Genomic DNA, 20,220 nt, shown 5'->3' on the forward strand with positions numbered 1-20,220 from the left:
GCCGGGCGGGGGCCTCACACCCTCTCAAGTTTCACCGTGGCAGTCGGGGGGTTCTTGGCGGCGCAGGCAACTTGGTCCGTCCGTCCGGCCAGGCCCAGAGGGGGTCTACGGGCAGGCACACGCCCCACCGATGCCGGGTGGGGGCCTCGCACCCAGGCCTCCTCGATGTCTCCCGCGGGGGAGGGAATGGTCAATGGGCCTGGCTACTCCACCTCACCGTCCTCACTTAGTGCTTGCGGATCCCTCCATGACTGAAGTCGGCGTGTTCGTGCTTCCTCCGCTCGCTCTTCTGGTGGGAGCGGCACCTCCCGGCCCACCTTAACTTTTTCAGGCTGTCCAGAGCTCAGTGACGACCCGTCCCAATGAGTGGGAGCTCCACCGCTCCTGTCCCCCAAACCCCCACCTCCCGACGGCCTCGGGGTAGGGGGGGCGAGGGCTCACCTCGCGCTCCGGGTCTGTGCTGTCGGTCCGCGCCTCCTCGCGGCCTCGGTGAAACGCCTCCGTTCCTCTGGAGCCGTGGCCGCCCAGGCCTCGTTTCCCTTCTCCCCTCGTGTGCGTTGGGGCCCGTTCTCAGGCTCCACGGGGCTCTCGGGGGTCGCTCCTTCGAGCCTAGGGTGCCTGGGGGGGGTCACAACGCCGAGTCACCACTTTGAGTTTGCCTGGGGGGTTCAGTGGGGCTCAATCCTCCGAAACGGCCAGGCCTCAGCGGGAGCTGTACGCTCAGGCAGCCATTGCCTGTGCGCCCCCTGGTGGCCGCGGCAGACTGCTTTTAAGTGAAAGTGGCCTCCAGGGGAGCTTCCCCTTATCTCTTCCAGAAGAAGGGTAAGAAGACAACTCCATGCAGAAGAAAGGACGAGTCGCTAGACGAATCTGCAGAAGAACCAGGTGAGGTGTCTGAGGAGGAGACCTGCATTGATAACGAGGGTTCACACACACAATCTGAGAATACCCGTCTACTCGCCTGCTTTTGTTGGGTGGCACCCGCAATAGTCCATTCACTCACTTGCCAGTCCCCAGGTGTCACTGGAGATCACAGCTGCAAAAAAAAATCTTGTTTCGCTCGAAGAGGTGGTTGACAAGCATGAAACACACCAGCAGAGAAGGGGAGCAGGATGAGTGTGCAGATTGTATGGAGAACCAAATAAAGACCACCTTTTTTAAAGAAGTCTCATTAGCATAGGTCTTCAATTTGTTGTCGGAAAACCAGGAAAAATGTTCTTGTTACATGTTTTGTTAAAACAAAAAAAAACACGTTTCCCTGGATCAAGGATCTCCACTCTGAGATTTACTTAAATCAGTCATTCCCTAAAAATGCAGACATTATTTCCTTGCCTTCTCCCTTCACTTGTCTATGCCCTGCTTTCCGTCCCCAAGCTGTTGCCATGGCTATCCTTTGGTGGAGGAAACCATAATTTCGAAGGGATTGTGTCCTCCGACGTATTCCTCATCTTAGATATCTCCTTCCAGCTCTGCTGGCCTCGGAAAATTTTTTCTCTCTAGAGGGCGCTGCGCGTCGACGTCCTCCGAGTCGATGTCCCTCGACAGCCGCCGTGTCGACGTCATCCTGCCTATAAATGACGCGCGCAGCGTCCGTTGTTCAGTTCCGTTTTTCCGCGCTTACTCAGTGCCTCGGAATAACGTTGCTCAGTTCTTGTCAGATTAATCCTATTTACCTCGAGTTATTCGATCCGTACTCGATGGCTTCCTCGTCGGAACCAACAACTCCTCGATCCGGCTTCAAAAAATGCCGAGATTGTGGGAAAAAGATGTCGCTGACTGACCCTCACAGAGTTTGTCTGTGGTATTTGGGAGCTGAACACCATTGTTCGGAATGCGAGGACTGTATGTCCATGACAGCTAAGGCCCTGAAGGAGCGTAGGGGGAAGCTGGAGAAAGGTAAGACTTTTAAAGCTTCTTCTTCGTCGACGAAGTCGAGACACTCGTCTCCTCGTCACCATTCGCGCTCTAGGTCTCGGAGTGGGTCCCATCACTCCTCGAGATCGAAGCACTCGAAGAGGAGACGTCGAAGATCCCCTTCTCCGTCTTCCTCTGTTTCGCCAAAAAGAATCCCTTGCCCCACGAAACATAGTTCCCGGGCTGAATGGGAGGAATTCCGCAAAAATATGATGAGCGTCTTCGAGAAAGCGGCCTCAACCCCCTCGAAGTCTGGGGGGTTCGAAGATGCTCTGGTCAAAAACGCCACGAGTCGCAGTACCCGGCGAAGGAAACCTCTCGAGCGCGTCTCGAACCCTCGAGTAGGACTATGACCTCCAAACCTTCCACGAAGGTTCCGTCGACGCCGTCGACGAGGGTTCCGTCGACGCCGAGGTCGGTGTCTTCGACGCCGTTGTCGAAGGGACCTTCGACACACGGGTCTGTCGACTCGACGCCAGCTTCGACACCGGCGTCGACGCCAAGAAAAGTCACGGTCACGACACACCCAGTGACTATCCCCAGGTCCTCGATGGCGATGGCTTCGAGATTGTCGAGTAGAATCCCAATTCTGTCGAGGTCATCGAGGCCTCTGCCTTTGTTTTCGACGCCACGCTCGAAGCCTTCGACGTCGACGACATCGACGTTTTCGAGGTCGATAATGACAAGTTCGGCACCCTCTGCCTTGGAAATGGGATTTACTCACTTTATGAGTTCAGAACAATTGAGAACTATGTCCTCAATTTTGGAAGAGGGTGAATTGTCTGAACAGGAAGACACATTTGAGTTGCAGGGACCTGTAACCCCAATTAGAGAGGAATTTTCCTCTGAAGAACGCAGATTAAAGGATCTTCATGATTCCTTACATGAGGCAAGTGGGTTAGACACTTCCCCTGAGGTGGAGTTTGCTAGGCCAGACCCGGGGGAGCATGCCGAAACCCCCTATAGAGCCTTAATGGCCAGGATCACAGAGTTCATGGGGTGGTCTGCACCTTCACAATCTTTCCAACAAGATGACCTCATGGATATTCTTGACAAAGGCCTACAGGAGGATCCTGTGGTGCCTTTTCATAAAGCTCTTCAGAGGAAGATCATGGCAAACTGGGAAACCCCAGATGTCGTACCAGCAGTAAATAAAAAACTGTCTACAAAGTACAGGGTATCTTCTACAGACCCGGAGTTTTTGTCTAAACACCCATCCCCAGAAAGTCTGGTGGTACAGGCAGCATCCTCTACCGATGTCAAGACGGCTTTTCCTACCGCCCCACAGGACAGGGACGATAAAAAATATGATGCTATGGCAAAGAAAGTCTTTTCAGCATGTAGCATGGCGTTAAAATATGTTAATGCTACTTGCACCCTTGCTAGGTTCAGCCATACACTTTGGGAGTGTGCTTCTACAGCGGCTGACTGCATCCCGGAGGGAGAAGAAAGGGATGCGTGCCTGAATATTAGAGGACGGTAAAAACGCTATGTGCGAATCCCTCCAGACGGGCATTGATTTGGCTGACGGTATCAGCAGAGCAATGGCGGGAAGTACCTCAACCAGGAGATTCGCTTGGTTGAGAAAGTCCGGTTTTGCCCCAGATGTGCAAGCCAGGCTCTTGAACATGCCATTCGATGGCTCTTCTTTGTTCGGGAAAAAGGCGGATGACAGTTTAGAGAAACTGCAAACTTCAAAAGCAGTAGCAAAATCCCTAGGAGCTGCAATCCGTCAGACTCCTTTTCGTCCCACAGGAACCTCTGCGAGGGGCAAGTCCTTTCGCTTCTACTCCGCATTCGGAAGAGGTAGAGGACGACCGGCTCAAAGGGGACAAAGAAGAACTACCCGAGGTGGACGGGGTAGATATTCAAAAGCCGCAGCAACAGCAGGTGCCTCTTTACCATCGGCATCTGCATCAGCCGCCCCAAAACCACTCTGAGAACTTCCCTCACAGGACACCTGTAGGAGGCAGGTTGACTCAACATCTGGCGGTATGGCAGGCTACCACGTCAGATGCTTGGGCATTGGAAACAGTTGCCCAAGGTTACTGCCTGCCTTTCCTACGTATACCTCAGAGTCATCCACCGGGGATCAGCTCTCAGAAAGCTCCAGATCCGCTCCTCTTGCAGGAAATTTTGGACCTGCTAGAGAAAGGTGCCATAGAATCGGTACCTGTAGCGGAGAGGAACAAGGGCTGGTACTCCCCTTACTTTCTCATTCCAAAGAAAGTCGGAGGACTGAGACCCATCTTGGACTTGCGAGAATTGAACAAATTCCTCAGAAAAGACAAATTCAAGATGGTCACTCTTTCTCAGATCCTCCAGGCCCTTCAGTTCCAGGACTGGTTGGTATCTCTGGACCTTCAGGACGCTTATTTCCATGTGCCTATCCATCTCAAACACAGGAAATACCTGAGGTTCGCAATTGGCAACTCTCACTATCAATTTCGAGTGCTGCCATTTGGGCTGACCTCCGCCCGAGGGTCTTCACCAAGTTAATGTCGATAGTGGCTGCAAGTCTAAGGAGGGAAGGGATTCACGTCTACCCCTACCTGGACGATTGGTTGATCAGGGCTGTTTCTTCGGAACAAGCTCAGATCCAGCTAAATCACGTGTGCCACTTCCTTCACAGACTGGGCTTCTCCCTCAATTTAAAGAAGTCACAAATGATACCATCGCATAGACTCCAGTTCATAGGAGCGATCCTGGACACTTCCCTAGGAAAAGCCTCGCCACCAGAGGTGAGGGCTCAAGATATTTTACAGATGGTTACCAAGTTCCAACATGCCCAACGTCTCCCAGCCTTCGACTTTGAGGTTGCTAGGCCTCATGGCATCCTACATTTTCCTAGTGCCAGAGGCTCGCCTGAGAATGATATCCCTCCAGTGAGCACTGAGGACTCAGTGGTCACAATTCTCAGGGAGAATGACAGATCTTCTTCAGGTTCCCGACAGAGTAGCTCGAGACCTTCAGTGGTGGGCCTGTCAGGAGAACATTCTGAAAGGAGAACAGTTTTGGCAACCCTGGCCGGAGATAACAGTAGTCACGGATGCCTCACTCACGGGGTGGGGAGCCCACGCCAACGACTTGACCATCAGCGGTCGTTGGTCTCCATCGGAGTCCAGACTACATATCAACCTGTTAGAGCTGAGAGCCATCAGACTTGCGCTGAAGGCGTTCCTGCCAGCTGTACAAGGGAAGAACGTCCTGATAATGACGGACAACACGGTGGCCATGCATTACCTCAACAAAAGAGGAGGCGTAGGATCACTACCCCTGTGCAGAGAGGCGATGCAGCTCTGGTTTTGGGCAATCCAAGAAGGAATCTCTCTATCGGCAGTTCACCTAGCCGGAGAGAAGAACTTGACAGCGGACGCTCTGAGCAGGCAGAACACAGTCTCCCACGAGTGGGAGCTAGCTCAGGAAGTCCTTCAAGAGATCTTCGCCCTTTGCGGAACCCCTCGGGTAGATCTGTTTGCCACCAGCCTAAACAGGAAATGCGACCTGTTATGCTCAAGGGAATTTCCCCCGAGAGGAGCTCTGGGAGACGCGTTCATAGTGGACTGGGAGTTTCCGCTTCTGTACGCGCTCCCACCGGTCCCTGTCATTCCTCAAATGATCAGGAGGTTGAGAAGATTCCGGAGAACCATGATCCTAATTGCCCCGGATTGGGCCAGGAGAACGTGGTACCCGGACCTTCTAGACTTGTCCATCTGCCCTCCAATTCGACTTCCACTCAGAGAGAACCTACTCTCACAGAAGGGAGGTCAGGTTCTCCATCCAGACATCAAAACCCTCAACCTTCACGCTTGGCTTCTGAAAGGCTGAGGTACAAGGATTGGGACCTCCCTGGTGATGTTATGGAGGTGTTGCTTTCGGCAAGGAGGCCAGCAACAAAGTCTTTATACCGCTGCCGTTGGAACAGATTTTGCAGCTGGTGTAGAGAACAGAATATCGATCCTTTTTCATGTGGTACACCAATGGTTTTGTCCTTCCTACTATATTTGGCAAATTCAGGCCTTCAAGTTGGCACCATTAAGGGCTATCTCGCAGCGCTATCCATCTTTAAGCGCACTGCAGAAGAACCATCCTATTTCAAATTACCCTTGGTAATACAGTTTCTAAAGGGGTTAACCAATGTTTATCCCCCATGACCATTCCAAGTTCCCCTATGGGATTTAAACTTAGTACTAACTTTCCTGATGGGCACACCTTTCGAACCACTCCATTCTTGTTCGTTAAGATTCCTTACCCTTAAAACTGTTTTATTATAATAGCACTTACATCTGCTAGAAGGGTGAGCGAATTACAAGCTCTTTCTTGTAAACCCCCTCACACAATATTTCACAAAGACAAAGTTGTCCTGCAAGTGAAGCCTAATTTCCTCCCAAAGGTGGTTTCTGAATTCCATATCACTCAGAAGATTACCCTACCATCTTTCTATCCTCCTCCTCACCCGGGGAAAGAGGAAGAGAGGTTACACAGGCTAGACCCTAGAAGGGCTTTAAGTTTTTACATCAGTAGAATAGCCAGGATAAGACAGTCAGACCAGCTGTTTGTAGGTTACGCCGGTCACAAGCTGGGGTTACCAATAACTAAGCAAACCATTTCCAGATGGATCATTCTAGCCATTCTGGAATGTTATAAACTGGCAGGGAAAGAGCCCCCTTAAAACCTTAGGGCTCATTCGACCAGAGGTATTGCAGCTTCATCGGCCCTCAAAAGAGGCGTGCCGGTTAAAGACATCTGTGCGGCCGCTACATGGTCGTCTGTCCATACCTTTACACGTTTTTACAATTTGGATTCCTCCTCCAGTCAAGAGACTAGGTTTGGAAGCGCTGTACTGCATTCTATTCATCAATAGAAGACAGCGTGAAGTCAGTACTCCCTCCTCCAATAATAGAATACTGCTATGGGAGCCTATCTAAAATGAGGAATACGTCGGAGGACACAATCCCTTCGAAGAACAAGTTACTTCTTACCTTATAACGTTCTTTGGACGGGATGTTCCTCCGACGTATTCCTCATCGACCCTCCCATCCATCCCCGCAGTTCTACTTCCCTTGTTGTTGCAGCTTACGCTCCTTCAGGGTGATTAGTTTAGTCCAGAAAGTATTATTGTGGGCTACAAAACGGAACTGAGCAACGGACGCTGCGCGCGGCCTTTATAGGCAGGATGATGTCGACGTCGATACGCAGCGCCCTCTAGAAAGGAAAAATTTTTCCCAGGCCAGCAGAGCTGGAAGGAGATATCTAATATGAGGAATACGTCGGAGGAACATCCCGTCGAAAGAACGTTAAAAGGTAAGAAGTAACTTGTTCATCTCGGGGAATGCGCCTGATGATTCTGATTTGTACTGTTCCTATAGGTCTCTTACAATGTAGTGATGTTTAAATGCATTGTCATGGAACCCAGTGACCTAGGGCCCTTTAAGACGAGCTAGCAATACTTTGAGATGGATGGAGATGCAGAAGTTACTCAAACATCAATAATCACAGTGACTCAGGAAGTTGGCAAAACTGGGTTCTGTTTAATTTACAATTGTCTAAAACAGGGAGTTACAACGGACATTCGCTCGATTTCTCCCAGCGCACCTCATAAAAAACACAACTTTTGTAATCAAAACTAGTCATAAGTGACATCACATTACGTGGCAAATTACAAAAACCTACTTGGGGATGTGATCAGATTACAGGGAACATCTAAGTATACGTTCCATACTGACGGGGGAAGTGATTGGGTCTCTACTGTCAGGTGGGCAACTAAGCCCATCCCAAGTGCAAATCATCTTTCGTTCATACTAATACTCGACACTTCATTGGCTATACAAACTATAGAGCGCTCTTGATACGTGACCCCCTACCATTGGTTTAGCACCTTTGTAACCTTCTGGAATATTCCACACACTAGCAGCACGCAGGCTACCGTACCGGGTGCATAGCAGGTCAGCGTGATCATGCCTCCCCTCCCCTTCCAATTAGTCCCACATCTATCATCCCTCTTGCAGTCTGCCATTAGGCTTTGAACTTGGCCTTGTAGAGGCTCTCTGCGCTTGAGAAATAAAGGGAGTATCTTCTTGGTTTTGGTGTAGCTGGACCCAATGTCTATTTTGATCTGACCGTGTGACTGGGAGACCGAATTGTCAAGCCTTTTGCAGCATTGAATTCTATTAAATTATGAATTCTTGACACCTTCAGTGTTTTTCCATTCCACCTCACACAGTTTCTTTCTCACGTTCATGGTAACTACTGGATGGACACCCAGGCTCACAGTGGCCTCGTCTTCTTGGTGTTGGGCCAGCCAAGCCTTTCTTGAATTTCTCTTTCGCCATCAGTAATTTTCCAACTAGGCCACACTGAAAACTCTTTCCAATCACGGGTTTCAGCCTTACTTAAATTGCACTGTGGAATATACATTCCTATGTATTATACATTGGCACATCGCCGCAAAACTATTCACTATGGAGCCTGATATGTTGCACATCTTTACCATCTTCTCTTCAGAGCTTAGAGGGACGTGGCCTGAGCCCATGGAATGAGGTAGCGCCTGAACGGAGCTCCTGTCAAAGATCCTGTAAAGCAGTGATTTTCACCGAACTGCGAGAAACCAAACACATTAACAAGCGAGGGAAGTGCTTGCCCAGCCTTCCAGCGAAATCGGAATCGTTCTGAGGGTAAACCCTCAGAGGAAGGGGGCCCTATGCAGAGAAAATGGCAGACACAGCTACAGCTTGCCACTGAAGAGGAGGAGAGGCCGTGTTCGGCGGTGTGGCGCGCTACCCCTACAGCTGGGAGAACCGGTGCGACAAGACATCCTAACAGCGAGCTGCTCCCTGGATGTTAGCTGATCGCAGCGGAGCGAGGAGGCAAATGGGCGCTGACGGAGCTGAGGACTGGCTCTGGGTCCCAGTGGGCTGCGGAGTAGAAGAGTGCAGACAGAGACCCTGATAGCAGGAAGAAACGGAGGACGATGCTGCACAGGTGGCGGCGGGGCTCAGGGCGAAGCAGGGAGTACTCGACAGTGTGAGACCGTGCCCTGTTGAGGTAGAGTGAATGGAGCAACTACAATTGCTATGCATCCTGGTCTGGATCAAGAAGGGACAAGTGGACACAGCAGATCACGAAGAGAGGAACTGCAGCAAGCAACGATGGAAACAGCCCCAGAAGCCATGCGGTAAGAGCTCTCTAACAGAGTGCGCACTAGCCAGTGAAGCGGCCGGGGCACATTAGAGTCACTATAACGGTGTCACTGCCCGTAGGGGTAGGGGCATGCCGATTCTGGTTGCCACGGACACGGCGGAAGTGCTGGCAGTGCAGTAATTTGCTTCTGATATGCCCGAATGGGCGGTGTGTTAAAAAAAACTACGGATTGGGTGTGGACAGTGGAAGACAGGCAGACTGTGGCCTGATACACCGCAAGACAGTGAGCAGGGGTTGAATCTGGACGACAAGCTATTGCCTGATTGACACTAGTTCCATGGACTGGATACCCACTTTGGGCTTGGAAGTGTTGCTGGATGAGGGGTACAACACTGGCAGAGATCCCCCATCTCCCCCTTTTAGTGACAGAGTACTGTTACAGACCCTGGTACGACTGGTGCCTGGGAGGCACTCGACTGGAAGGTGCCCACTGGAAGGAACTGGGGACGCATATGCACACTGGGGGGAGAGGCGCCTGCGTTTTACGGAGGCACCGCTAAGGACAACACTACTACCTGGGATGCAGTATAACTGGTACACTGCCAGACCGCCACATGTCTAAACGGTGAGCAGCAAGTTGGTACCCCTGTGCACTGGCTATATAGGTAAGGCACTGCCCCAAGTGGTGTTGCTAAAGGCGGTGTCACTGGAGTGGGGCGCTGTGAATGGGGCGCTAAAGACTGCGGCACTGCGCAGCTCATTGAGTAGCCTGGGAATTGCGCTGCTCCATTACTGGCCCCTTGCCTGCCGAAGGAGTGGACTTTGAGCAGGATCACTGGACACAATCACACTGAGTGGTGCAACACAAAACGCACAACTTGGTGCTGGTCTACGCAGAGGCGGGCTCCCGAACATCACAGGGAAATCTCGCGCATTGGGCAGGTAGTCCACCTGGCGGAATATAACAATTGGGTGGAGTCAAGACTGGGGGATGCCTGCTGACGCAAACAACTGTGTTGAAGGTTCGGGGCGCTAATGGAGCATTGAACAAGGTGGGGGGAACGCTTGGCGAGCACGAATTCAGTGTGGTTCTTAATGACTTAGAAGGCATCTGGTAGCACTAGGTCAAGTGCGGAACGCCTGGAAACATGACACTCAGCAGGCGGTATCGCAGGGTGACCTAGAGGTGGAAGATTCCAATCCAAGAAGCTGGGTCCAGTTAAAAGTGCAGCGTGGACCCATCTGATAGAGCTCCTGTTATCGACAACCAGCGCATTAATTCTAACTGACTGCGGGTGACCACACACCCTGGGGATATGTCACCCACCAAAGGGAAAAACAAAACAACCATAATGGACTCGTTCGGAGGAGCTGGCAGATGCAGTGCCCCATAACAGAGCCCTGATGGTGGCCAGAAGAAAGCGGAGGTAGCGGACACCAGATGGAAAGAGGACCAGGTGCTAACGGCGATGGCAGCATTAAGGGCATCCCTCGAAACCAAAATGGAGGAAGTTCAAGCAGATGAGCAGCTACTTCGCCAGGATGTTTGCAATCTAGCTGAAAGGGTGACTTCAGTTGAGTCGAACCTAAAGGAAACTCAAGAAACCACGCAAGACCTTGAAACCAGAGTGAAAGAATTGGAGAAGAGGAACACCATACTGGAACTGAGGTCTTAGGACGCGGAAGGGAGGGCCCGGCGGAATAACATACACCTGCTAGGAATTCCGGAAGGAATGGAGGGCCTGTATCCTACCAGATACATGGAAAACCTAATACTGCAAGAGATTGGAGCGGGCAACCTATCGCAGGGGCTTGTGGTGGAGAGGGCCCACAGGTCCATACAAAAGCAGTCCCCCCGGGTCTCCTCCTCGCCCAATGATTGCAAAGATCTTGAATTTCGAAGACTGAGAAGTAATGCTGAAGTTTTCTAGGGAGGGAGGAGAGCTACAACGCGATAACTCAAATTTCTATCTACCCGGATTATACACCCAACGTACAGAGGGCGAGAAATTCATTTGTGCCGATCAAAGCCAGGCTCCGACACCTTGACATCAAATACATGCTCATGTATCCGGCACACCTCAAGATTATTCACAAAGGCCGAACACAATTTCTAGAAACCCCTGCTGCAGCCAACATGTGGGTGGAACGCAATAATCTAAGGGACAGGGTTGACCCCGATTCCCGAGGAACCGCCTGACGGGACTGTGGTGGACACGAGGTCTTTAACAGAAGGCTGCTGAGTGACTGCCTGCTGGAACCATAGTTGTTTGGAAGTTGCATGTAAATTGTTAAGTATGAAACACTGCAGGTCGATTAGCTAATGTTCGACTACCTGACTTAGGCTCAAACCCCTATCCCACATGATTGTTGGTGTTGGCCCGTTGCTAGCATCTTTATGTTGCACCCATGACCTGGACAGGCCCTAGAGGTGCGGTAGCGCCTGAGCGCTGCTTGCAAATATCAGTCGCTGGGCGAATGTTCATAGTTTTGTTTTGTACAATTGTTGTTAATGAACACCTCACACGACTGGCCACATAGAGATGCACGGGAGCTGAGCAATGGGGTACGGGACAGCGGAATTGGGAAGCGTGGGGATCCTGGGACTATGGAACAGCCGCTGGCCGTAATTGGACGGTTGACAAGGGGTACGGGGCACACGTGAAATTGGCTGATCACATGGCGTACAACATCAAGGTACTGAGGTGGAATCGGGGATTGGGCACGTATCTGTGCAGAAACTGAGTGAAGTCCTTCTTAGATAGGAAGAAGGTCTCCATTGCATTATTACAAGAGACCCACCTGTCGACTGGGGATCTTGCATGGATCAGGGAGAGATGGGGTGGACATGGGTACGGGGTGGCATACTCCAAATATGCTAGGCGGGTGTTCACTTGGTTTCATCCCAGTGTGCCGTTTCACAAGACAGGGGAGGAAGCGGATAAGGATGGAAGGTTCTTAATCTTGTGGGGCTACATAGAACAAGTTGAAGTGTGCATAATCGACTCCTATTTCGCCAATCACGGTATTCAGACACGCGTCAATGTGATCAGTACCAAAATTGCACAACATAGTGAATGCTTCATTAAATGGGGGTGAGGGATTTTAACTGCGCCAGGGACCCATTATTGGACTGGTTGACTCTGCCTAAAGTCACAGTAGGACCTGCACCCCTAGCTCTAAACACGGCCTCAGGGAACTTAGTGGATGCACGGAGATTGGCTCATCCAGAGGACAGGTGGTGTTACTCCTATCACTCATCGCCTCACGGCCTTTACACTAGGATAGATAATATTTTTGTGGGAAGAACTCAGATGTCGGAAATGGGGGTAATCCAATATCTGGGCAAATCGATCTCAGATCATTCCCCGCTAATGATGGAATGGGACATAAAGTCATCGACCCCCCCCCCCCATCCCAATGTGAAGCATGCCTACTAATGCCCTAATGGGCCAAGTTTTTAGGGACGACATCAAAGGGAAACTGTTGGAATTCTTGGAACGTAATGTGGGCAGCATGAAAGAGTGGGGCACTGTATGGGAGACGCTGAAAGTGGTTGTGAGGAGCAAAGTCATGGCTAGTGCAGGGGGCATTAGGAGTACTCTCAGAGGGGACCTAGAAAAGCTGGTTGAGGAAATCCGACAGGTGGAAGTGCCAGAGATGGGACAGCAGATAGATGACACAGCTAGCGTATTCCAGGGGACGCTGTCGAGAGGCATGTATTAGACTATCAAGATTTTATTACAAAGTTAAAAGCACCAAGAACAATGTAGAAGGGGACAGCCCTAGCAGACTCCTATCTTGGCTATGCAAAAGGGAACACCCGAAGCATCCAACTACAGAACTGAGGGATGGGGAAGGTACACTACATAGAACACAGTCGGACATTAATGATGTGTTTGCAGGTTATTATTTGAAGCTGTACAGACACGAGAGCTTGGTTCCACAAGAGGAGGTTCTGGGCACTCTGGAGGAAATAGGGCTGCCTGCACTGGGAGGAGCACAACAAGAGGCATTAAATGCGGATATTATTCGGTGAGGTGAAGGAAGCAATCACCTCCCTGGCCACAAGCAAAACCCCAGGCAGCGATTGCATACCCTCAGAGTTTTACAAAACATATGCAGAGGTGGTGGCCCTGGTGCTACATAAGGTTATTCATTGAGTCGTCTGCAAAGGGAGTGCTTCCGAAAAGTATGAGGGAAACCCTGGTGGTCCCGATCCCCAAGCCCGGGAAGCCCACTGATATTGGCGAGAAGGCTTCGCAGAGTAATTGGGGGATTAGTTTATGGGGATCAGAATGGCTTTATCCCGGGGCGCAGTACAGCCTTAAATCTTAGACGTTTGCAACACATAGTGGCGCAGACTGCTGAATGCCAAGACCAATACGTGGTAGTGTCTCTAGACACCATTAAAGCCTTTGATTCTCTGAACTGGGAGTGGTTATTTGAGACGCTGAGGGCATTCTGATTTGGAGCGCAGTTTATCAATTGGGTGAAGCTACTTTGTTATGCCGGTGGCACGTGTCAAATCGGGCAGGCAGGTGTCTGCAACCTAGGATATACAGAGGGGCACGAGGCAGGAGTGCCCACTGTCACCCATGCTGTATGTTCTGCTGCTGGAGCCGATAGCAATTTATCTCTGCTAGGAGTTTCTGCAGGCAGTCATATGGGTGGGAGGTGTTGACCACCTGATCTCGCTCTATGCGGACGATGTTTTACTCTGCCTTCAGGACCCGCAACATAATCTATCACTGGTGCTAGAGGTGCTTGATCATTTCGCCAGGGTATCTGGCATATGTTTTAGCAGGGAGAAGTCCTGTGTGGTCCCATTGGCTGGCATGAAGAGTTTAGCGAACAACAATCTGCCAGACTTGTGGCTCCCTTGGTGTTTGGAATCCTTTAGCTATCTAGGAGTACATATCATGCACACATCGGATGACATGCACGATCGCAACACCGGGCAAGTGGTACAGGGGTTGAGGAGCTCCATGCCGTTTTGGTCAAAATTGCTGCCGGCGGTGATGGGCAGGGTGGCCATAGTGAAAATGATAATGCTGCTGAGATTCTTGTACTTTTTCCATAATGTCCATCATTATATTAAGCCTCCCTTCTTTCGATCACTGAAAGCGATGCTCAGAGACTTCCTCTGGGGAACATCGAGACATAAGTTTGCGCTATCGACACTGAATCTGCCCTGCAAGGTGGGTGGGATGCAGTTGCCAGACTTGGAAAGGTACTATCTTGCAGCACAGCTTAGCTTTGTTGCCAAAGGGCTCTCAGATGAACCCACGCCCGAAACGCCACTAATACAGCAGCTGGTGGCCCCGGTACATTCAAAAGAGGTATTATGGCTTCCACTGGGATGCCTGGTCAAGGTACCTGCACTGGTGACACTAGGTAGGCAAGTGTGGCAATGGATGCAGAAACTGATGAAATTGGAACACCCCTACTCTTCTGAGGTCCCACTAGCTGCAGACACATGCAAAAATAAAACTGAACTTGTGACATCAAGGCTCTGGGAAGGTTGGGGCTCTCAACGTGGGGGGACATGTACACGTATGACATATTCAGAGAAATTGAGTCCTTAACTGAACAAGTGGGTTTGCCCAGGGGTCAGCTCTTGTGGTACTTGCGGGTTAGAGCAGTAGCGAAACAGAAATGTTAGAAATTGCCAGAGGAACCAGAGGCAACATCACTCTGGGCCTTGCTGTACGCATTGGAGGATGGCTGGAAACTGGTGTCCAGGCTATACAACAATTTGTCAGAACCCTAGGAGCACCGAGCTGAGAACCAGGTGGGAATTGGATCTTGGGATGAAACCTGAGGACAATGAATGGGAACACATGCTGGGCTACCCCAGAGAGGTGTCCAGGAACTCTCGGTTTAGATTACTTCAGCTGAATGTACTGTACCGCACTTGTATGACGCCTAGCAGGGTAGCCAGATACAATGGCAAGGTCCGGCCGTTATGCCCCTGGTGCAATAATGTGGGGGTGGATCTGATGCACATGTTTTGGAGTTGTGGGAAGGTGCAAAGTTATTGGGCACAAATTGAGCAGACTTGCAGAAGTGCTGGTGTAACAAGGTACAAATGGACCCTATGGGAGTGTTTGTTGGGCATCTACCCGAGAAATAGTAAATGCAAGCATGTAGTGAAATTTATGGACATGGCCTGTATCCTAGCTAAGAGGCGCATCGAGATGGCTTGGAAGTGCACTGGCGGCCCGCAGTATATATGCTTGAGCAAAGACTTTGAGTTCTGGGCTGAAATTGAAACAAAAGTATGCGGAAGTGCAATTTGTGGGCAAGAGACAACCGCCAGTGCCGCCTATGAGTCTTGGAAAGTGCTGGTTTGGGACATGTTCCACCAGTCAGATGATTAAACCCCATTGAAAACGAGGAACCACTACCCATTGTAAAGCTGATGTATTAACTGGCCCCCAACATGTGCCCAAGCTTTAGCATACTGACGGGGCGGCAGGTGTGCACTGTTTATTTGTCTACCGCTGTAAAAGTACTGGAATTGCAGAATCTGAGGCCAGATTGCAAGACTTTTCATGCATACTAGTGACGCCCGAATTTGAGTCCGATGTGTGAGGTTTGTTATTCTGTTTTCTGTTTTGTTATGTTTTGTTCTTTAGTTTTGATGCATTTGATATGCTGGCATGATCCTATTGGACTCTTGTAGAAATGCAGATAAATGAGCAGAAAAGATAACAGAGATACTTGGAGCCGCTGTGATGTATTTGAATAAATGGCAATAAAAAGCTGTTAAAATAAATCTTCTCTTCTGCTTCGCGCATCTTTTCCAGGTGTCTCATCTTCTGCTCTGCATGACGTCACCAATCTTCTTTCTTGTTCAAATGCACACTTCCTCTGGCACTTTATCCAAAAGAACACTGTCTTTGTGCATGTATGCAAGGGTTTCTCAATGGATGCCTTGTTTCCATGATTCTTCCTGGTACAGGCATCCTTACTGGCACTGCATGTGTTGCAATTTCCGGCTCCCAAAATATAGGCAGCATGGGGACGGAGCTTTTGGCGGGGGTACTTGACTCCTCCACTACACCATGATCGCTGAAAGGGCTCGGTCATACCAGTTATGGAATATTATTTTTTTTCTAATTAACTTTATTTACTGTAAAATACTACTTATAACAAAACATCTGTACACACATTTTAAAAACATCTCAAGACTAATATATTAGCTCACTAGTCACCAATATAATCCATATAACAGTTTATTAAATATACTTTAATGCAATACCAGAAAATAAAAGCTAGACCATAATAAACTGATTGAAAGTTAGACTGTCATAACTTGATTGAATGTCTATTTTCAATGTAGTACCTATGCAACAAGTTGCTAAGAAGTTACCGAGTATGTATTTCTAAGGAATACAGGAAAGGCCACCTAGACATCTAATCCTACCATCAACCTTTATTAAAATAACTCTTGTAGACCTGAAATAAAAACCCAATTGTACAATCTATATGTGTGGGAATGAGACACATTGCTTCAAATTCCTATAGCCTTTTAGTCGACATCTGAATGTCCCCTGTGGCAGCTGGATCTAGGGTGAGCTCTGTGTTGAAATGACTAATGATCCGCAGGAATAGACTGACGGTTAGTGGCAACCCCCCCTACGCAGTCCAACACTAATCATAAACCAGCAGTGATCCCATGGGCGGGTCTCGGGGGCCCCTCCTGACTTAATGGTATCTTGGCAAGACTTGGAGTGAGCACACAGTCCTTTATTTTTACACGTAGCTGGGACTGGTAAACAATATCTCGCAAACTGTCAGATGTACCAGTCACCTTTAATTAACCAGCCAGAATTTTGGGATCCAACTCTGGTTGGAACCTTTTGCCACCTGGAGAACCTCTGGCTGCACGGTGCCGCAGAATTCTTCAACAATTGGTTTTTGTACTGGCTATGTGTCTGCAATGTGGGAATGGACCAAGGCGCTCTCCCTGCACTTGATCCCTGGCCTGCTTCTGCAGACTTGCCACAGTGGGACAGCCTCTCTGTTCTTGGCAAAAGTCCACCCGACTTGGGTCTCCTGCTGAGGACAACTCTGAGTTCTGGCAGGCCCTCCATGTCTGAAGCACATGGTCCTCTATTTCAGGTTCCTTTTTGTATCCCAGTAGGCAACCCTGAGATCACTGAATCCCTAGTAGGATTCATTCTGCTAGGAAGCCCATACTGAGTATGACCTCTTCCATGAGTTAGCAGTCACAACGGCCTGCTTGGGTTTACCCCGTCAGGCTGGATCTCCTTTCCTATGTGTGAGATCCTCACACCGAAAGCATTCTTTGGGTATTGAGGGTGCTGGTGCCCCAGTGTTAGAAGCACCCTTGCTCTTCTTTCCTGTGGAGACTGATATGACGAATCCTGCAGAGTCTTCAGAGAATCCCTGCTGAAAGTCGCCTCCCAGGTGGCCAGGGGGAAGGCAGTCACTACCTCATCCTAACTCTGGGAGTGGTATTGGCTGGGAGGATCACGTGGGAGAAAAAGGCCCCCAAAGGAATAGGACGGCTCCATTAGGAGAGACGTGGTATTTATCTTCTTCCAGGCTCCTTCACCCAGGCTGCATCTCCTTCTTCAGGCTGCAGCTCTTCCTCCCTTCACAAGTGTCTGGAGAAAAATACAGGGAACCCACCTCTGATTGAGACAAGTTCAGAGTGAGCTGGCTCTGCTTTTATAGCCAGACTTCTCCCCATTCTTTTTGGCTGCTGATTGGAGGGAGGCACTGCTTACAGGATTGGCTGGTACTTTCTTTATTTTCTTCTTCTTTTAGCCTGGGCATATTTTTTAAATATTATTTTTCTGATCCTTGGGACTCAGGTTTTTAACATTTTCTTTTTAAGTACTCCTTACATTTCCCCAGGTTCCTCTGCAGGGATTTGAACTTGGGTCCTCCCAATGTTCTATGGTGTTGCGTACATCTTGTACTTGGGCTAGCGCTGCCGAAGGAACAGGCAAGGGCCTGTCCTCTGAGGTCCTGTAGCGCCTCTCTGCCAGCGTCTCTCAAACAGTTGCATCTCTTAGAGCAGAGCGGTGCTCCAGCTCAAGCTTCCAGAGAGATGGTTCCCCGGTTGTTTTTCATTGTGCCACGAGCTGCGCCACTGCTGCCGCTGTCCTGCGTATTTACTTTGGATTTGCTGACATCTGATGAGCACCTTTTAATTCCTTTCGATAGGTAGGGTATTCCCTTTAGCCACAGGGAGAGAGAGCATTATTATTGTAATTTGTATTAGAGTACAGACTGTTCTCGGTGTCAGACTCCTCCTTCCGACCCACATCATCCCAGATTTTTGAAGTGTCACAGAATCACATAAAATATATTTTTTCCAACTAAATGCTTCCATGTCTTGATGCTTAATTATAAAATATTCCTAGAATAAAGATACTTTTTTCTGTTTTCTGTTTGGAAAGCTTTAAAGATGAGGCAGTCTTGGAAATAGTTTTTTGGAATTATAGAAAGGACAAAATGACTTTTAGGTTTGTTAGCAAGTCAGCGAGTCCTGCATAAAGCAATGAATCCGAAGTGACATGTCAGAGCCACAGTGAACTGATGACATTATTTTAAAAAGTATGGTGGCATCTCACAGAAAATGTTTATCAACTGAGTACATGCATGTACATGTAGAAGGGTCAAAGTCCCAATAAAGGAGAATCAGTGTTCTGGCAGCAATGAAATTGATATAAAAACTTGGCATTCGAACTTCCAAAAAGATACAATTTATAATGTTTTTCTTTTATTCCTTTTTAAATTGTATTTTCTCTAAAGTGAAATGTACCCTGTTTACATATTGCATTGTAATATTTTACTATTAAAAGGTATATTTGCTCTGTGTGCAAACCAGGTGCCTTTTTTCAACCGTATTCTAATGCATTTTCTTTTTGTAATTTTACTTTTAGGAAAGAAAAAGTCAAAGTTTCAAACATTTAAGAAGTTTTTTGCCAAGAAGAAAAGGAAAGAGCCAGCAGCTTCCAGCAGGGACAGTAATTTAAAGCCTAGCCAGTCGAGCAGCGATGTCAGCATACCAGACCCCATAAATACTACCTTTAATTCACCAAGCGATCTAGGGTGAGTAAAAAGGAAACGCTGTTGGCCGTCCATGTGGATCTCCTTTACAAATTAATTATTGTAGTAGCCAAGTTTTTGCAGGACTTTAAAATCTTTGCATATTTATTTTTGTAAACTCTTAAATGGACTTTGAAATTCAAACAATTTCCTTTACCCTGCACTTCAGAAGCAGCGCAGCCCCAATGTAGTCCTTATTTATGAAGCTGAAAAGTGTGGAAAATGTAATATTTATCTAGCGTACAGAAGGTGGCTCTGTCTGGGAGAGATGTTATTCTTTTTAATACCTGAATAGGCACCATCCTTTTAATATGACAAATATTCCCAGTCATAATTCAATATAGGTGTATGGGAACTACATTTGGCAGGCTTGGATACTGTGTAGAGCCATGCTGAATATTTTGGATTAAGTCTGAATTGCTTCTTTGAGCCATTAATAAAAGTTGCCAAGCATATATATATACAGCATATGGTTTTAAAAATGTCTACAGGACTAGAGAATCCTTCTAACAAATGTACTGTTCTCTGAATTAATTTGCCTTTTTCACATATGGAATTTTGATCTGCATTAAGTCACCACGCCTTGTGGCAGAGTGCAAGGATTGTAAGCTATACACATTGGGGTTTGCAAGCCTGTTACACATTTACCCTCTCTGTAATTCTGTTTATGCGCTTCAATTTGTATCAATGCCCGTACAGGATGTAAGTTTGGAGGCAGTCCCTTCTTTAAGCAAGGGGGCAGGCTAGGTAAAATGTAGCATGGCATGTTTGTATGTATGCAGGACCCCGTTGCAACTATTTGCATCCTCCTTTTTCCACATCTGCTTTCTTTTGTCGCAAGTGAAGTAGGGCTGGAAAAGAGAGGTGATTGTCAGAAACTTAAATGGTCACATGAGCCTAGTGCTTCTTTACCTATTTCTATGTTTAAGGTTGGAGTGGGAAAGAAAGAGGCTGACTCGAACCTGCTGGCTAACATTTGCCTGGTGTCTCTCCTTCTGCATTACTCTAAAGTGCTCAAAAGGGTTGTGTTCAATAGTCTTACAAATTTAATTTGCATCCACAATCTTCGAGAAC

General features: G+C 48.6%; 1 protein-coding gene across 6 annotated transcripts in view; it reads left to right on the top strand.

The window, feature by feature from the left end:
- The window catches only part of LOC138480915 (acrosomal protein KIAA1210-like), a 1,033,315-nt gene that overhangs the window by 414,456 nt on the left and 598,639 nt on the right, over nt 1-20,220 (top strand). For all 6 annotated transcript variants that reach the window (XR_011274164.1, XM_069612715.1, XM_069612716.1 and 3 more), the window contains exon 3: nt 18,981-19,149. Coding sequence is in view for 5 of the 6 variants with exons in the window: in XM_069612715.1 (XP_069468816.1) it covers nt 18,981-19,149 (169 nt within the window). In the remaining variant the exon portion in view is untranslated. The remainder of the gene's footprint in view (nt 1-18,980; nt 19,150-20,220) is intronic.

Source organism: Ambystoma mexicanum, chromosome 5p (assembly GCF_040938575.1).
Source record: "Ambystoma mexicanum isolate Mex_15411 chromosome 5p, UKY_AmexF1_1, whole genome shotgun sequence".
Taxonomy (NCBI): domain Eukaryota; kingdom Metazoa; phylum Chordata; class Amphibia; order Caudata; family Ambystomatidae; genus Ambystoma; species Ambystoma mexicanum.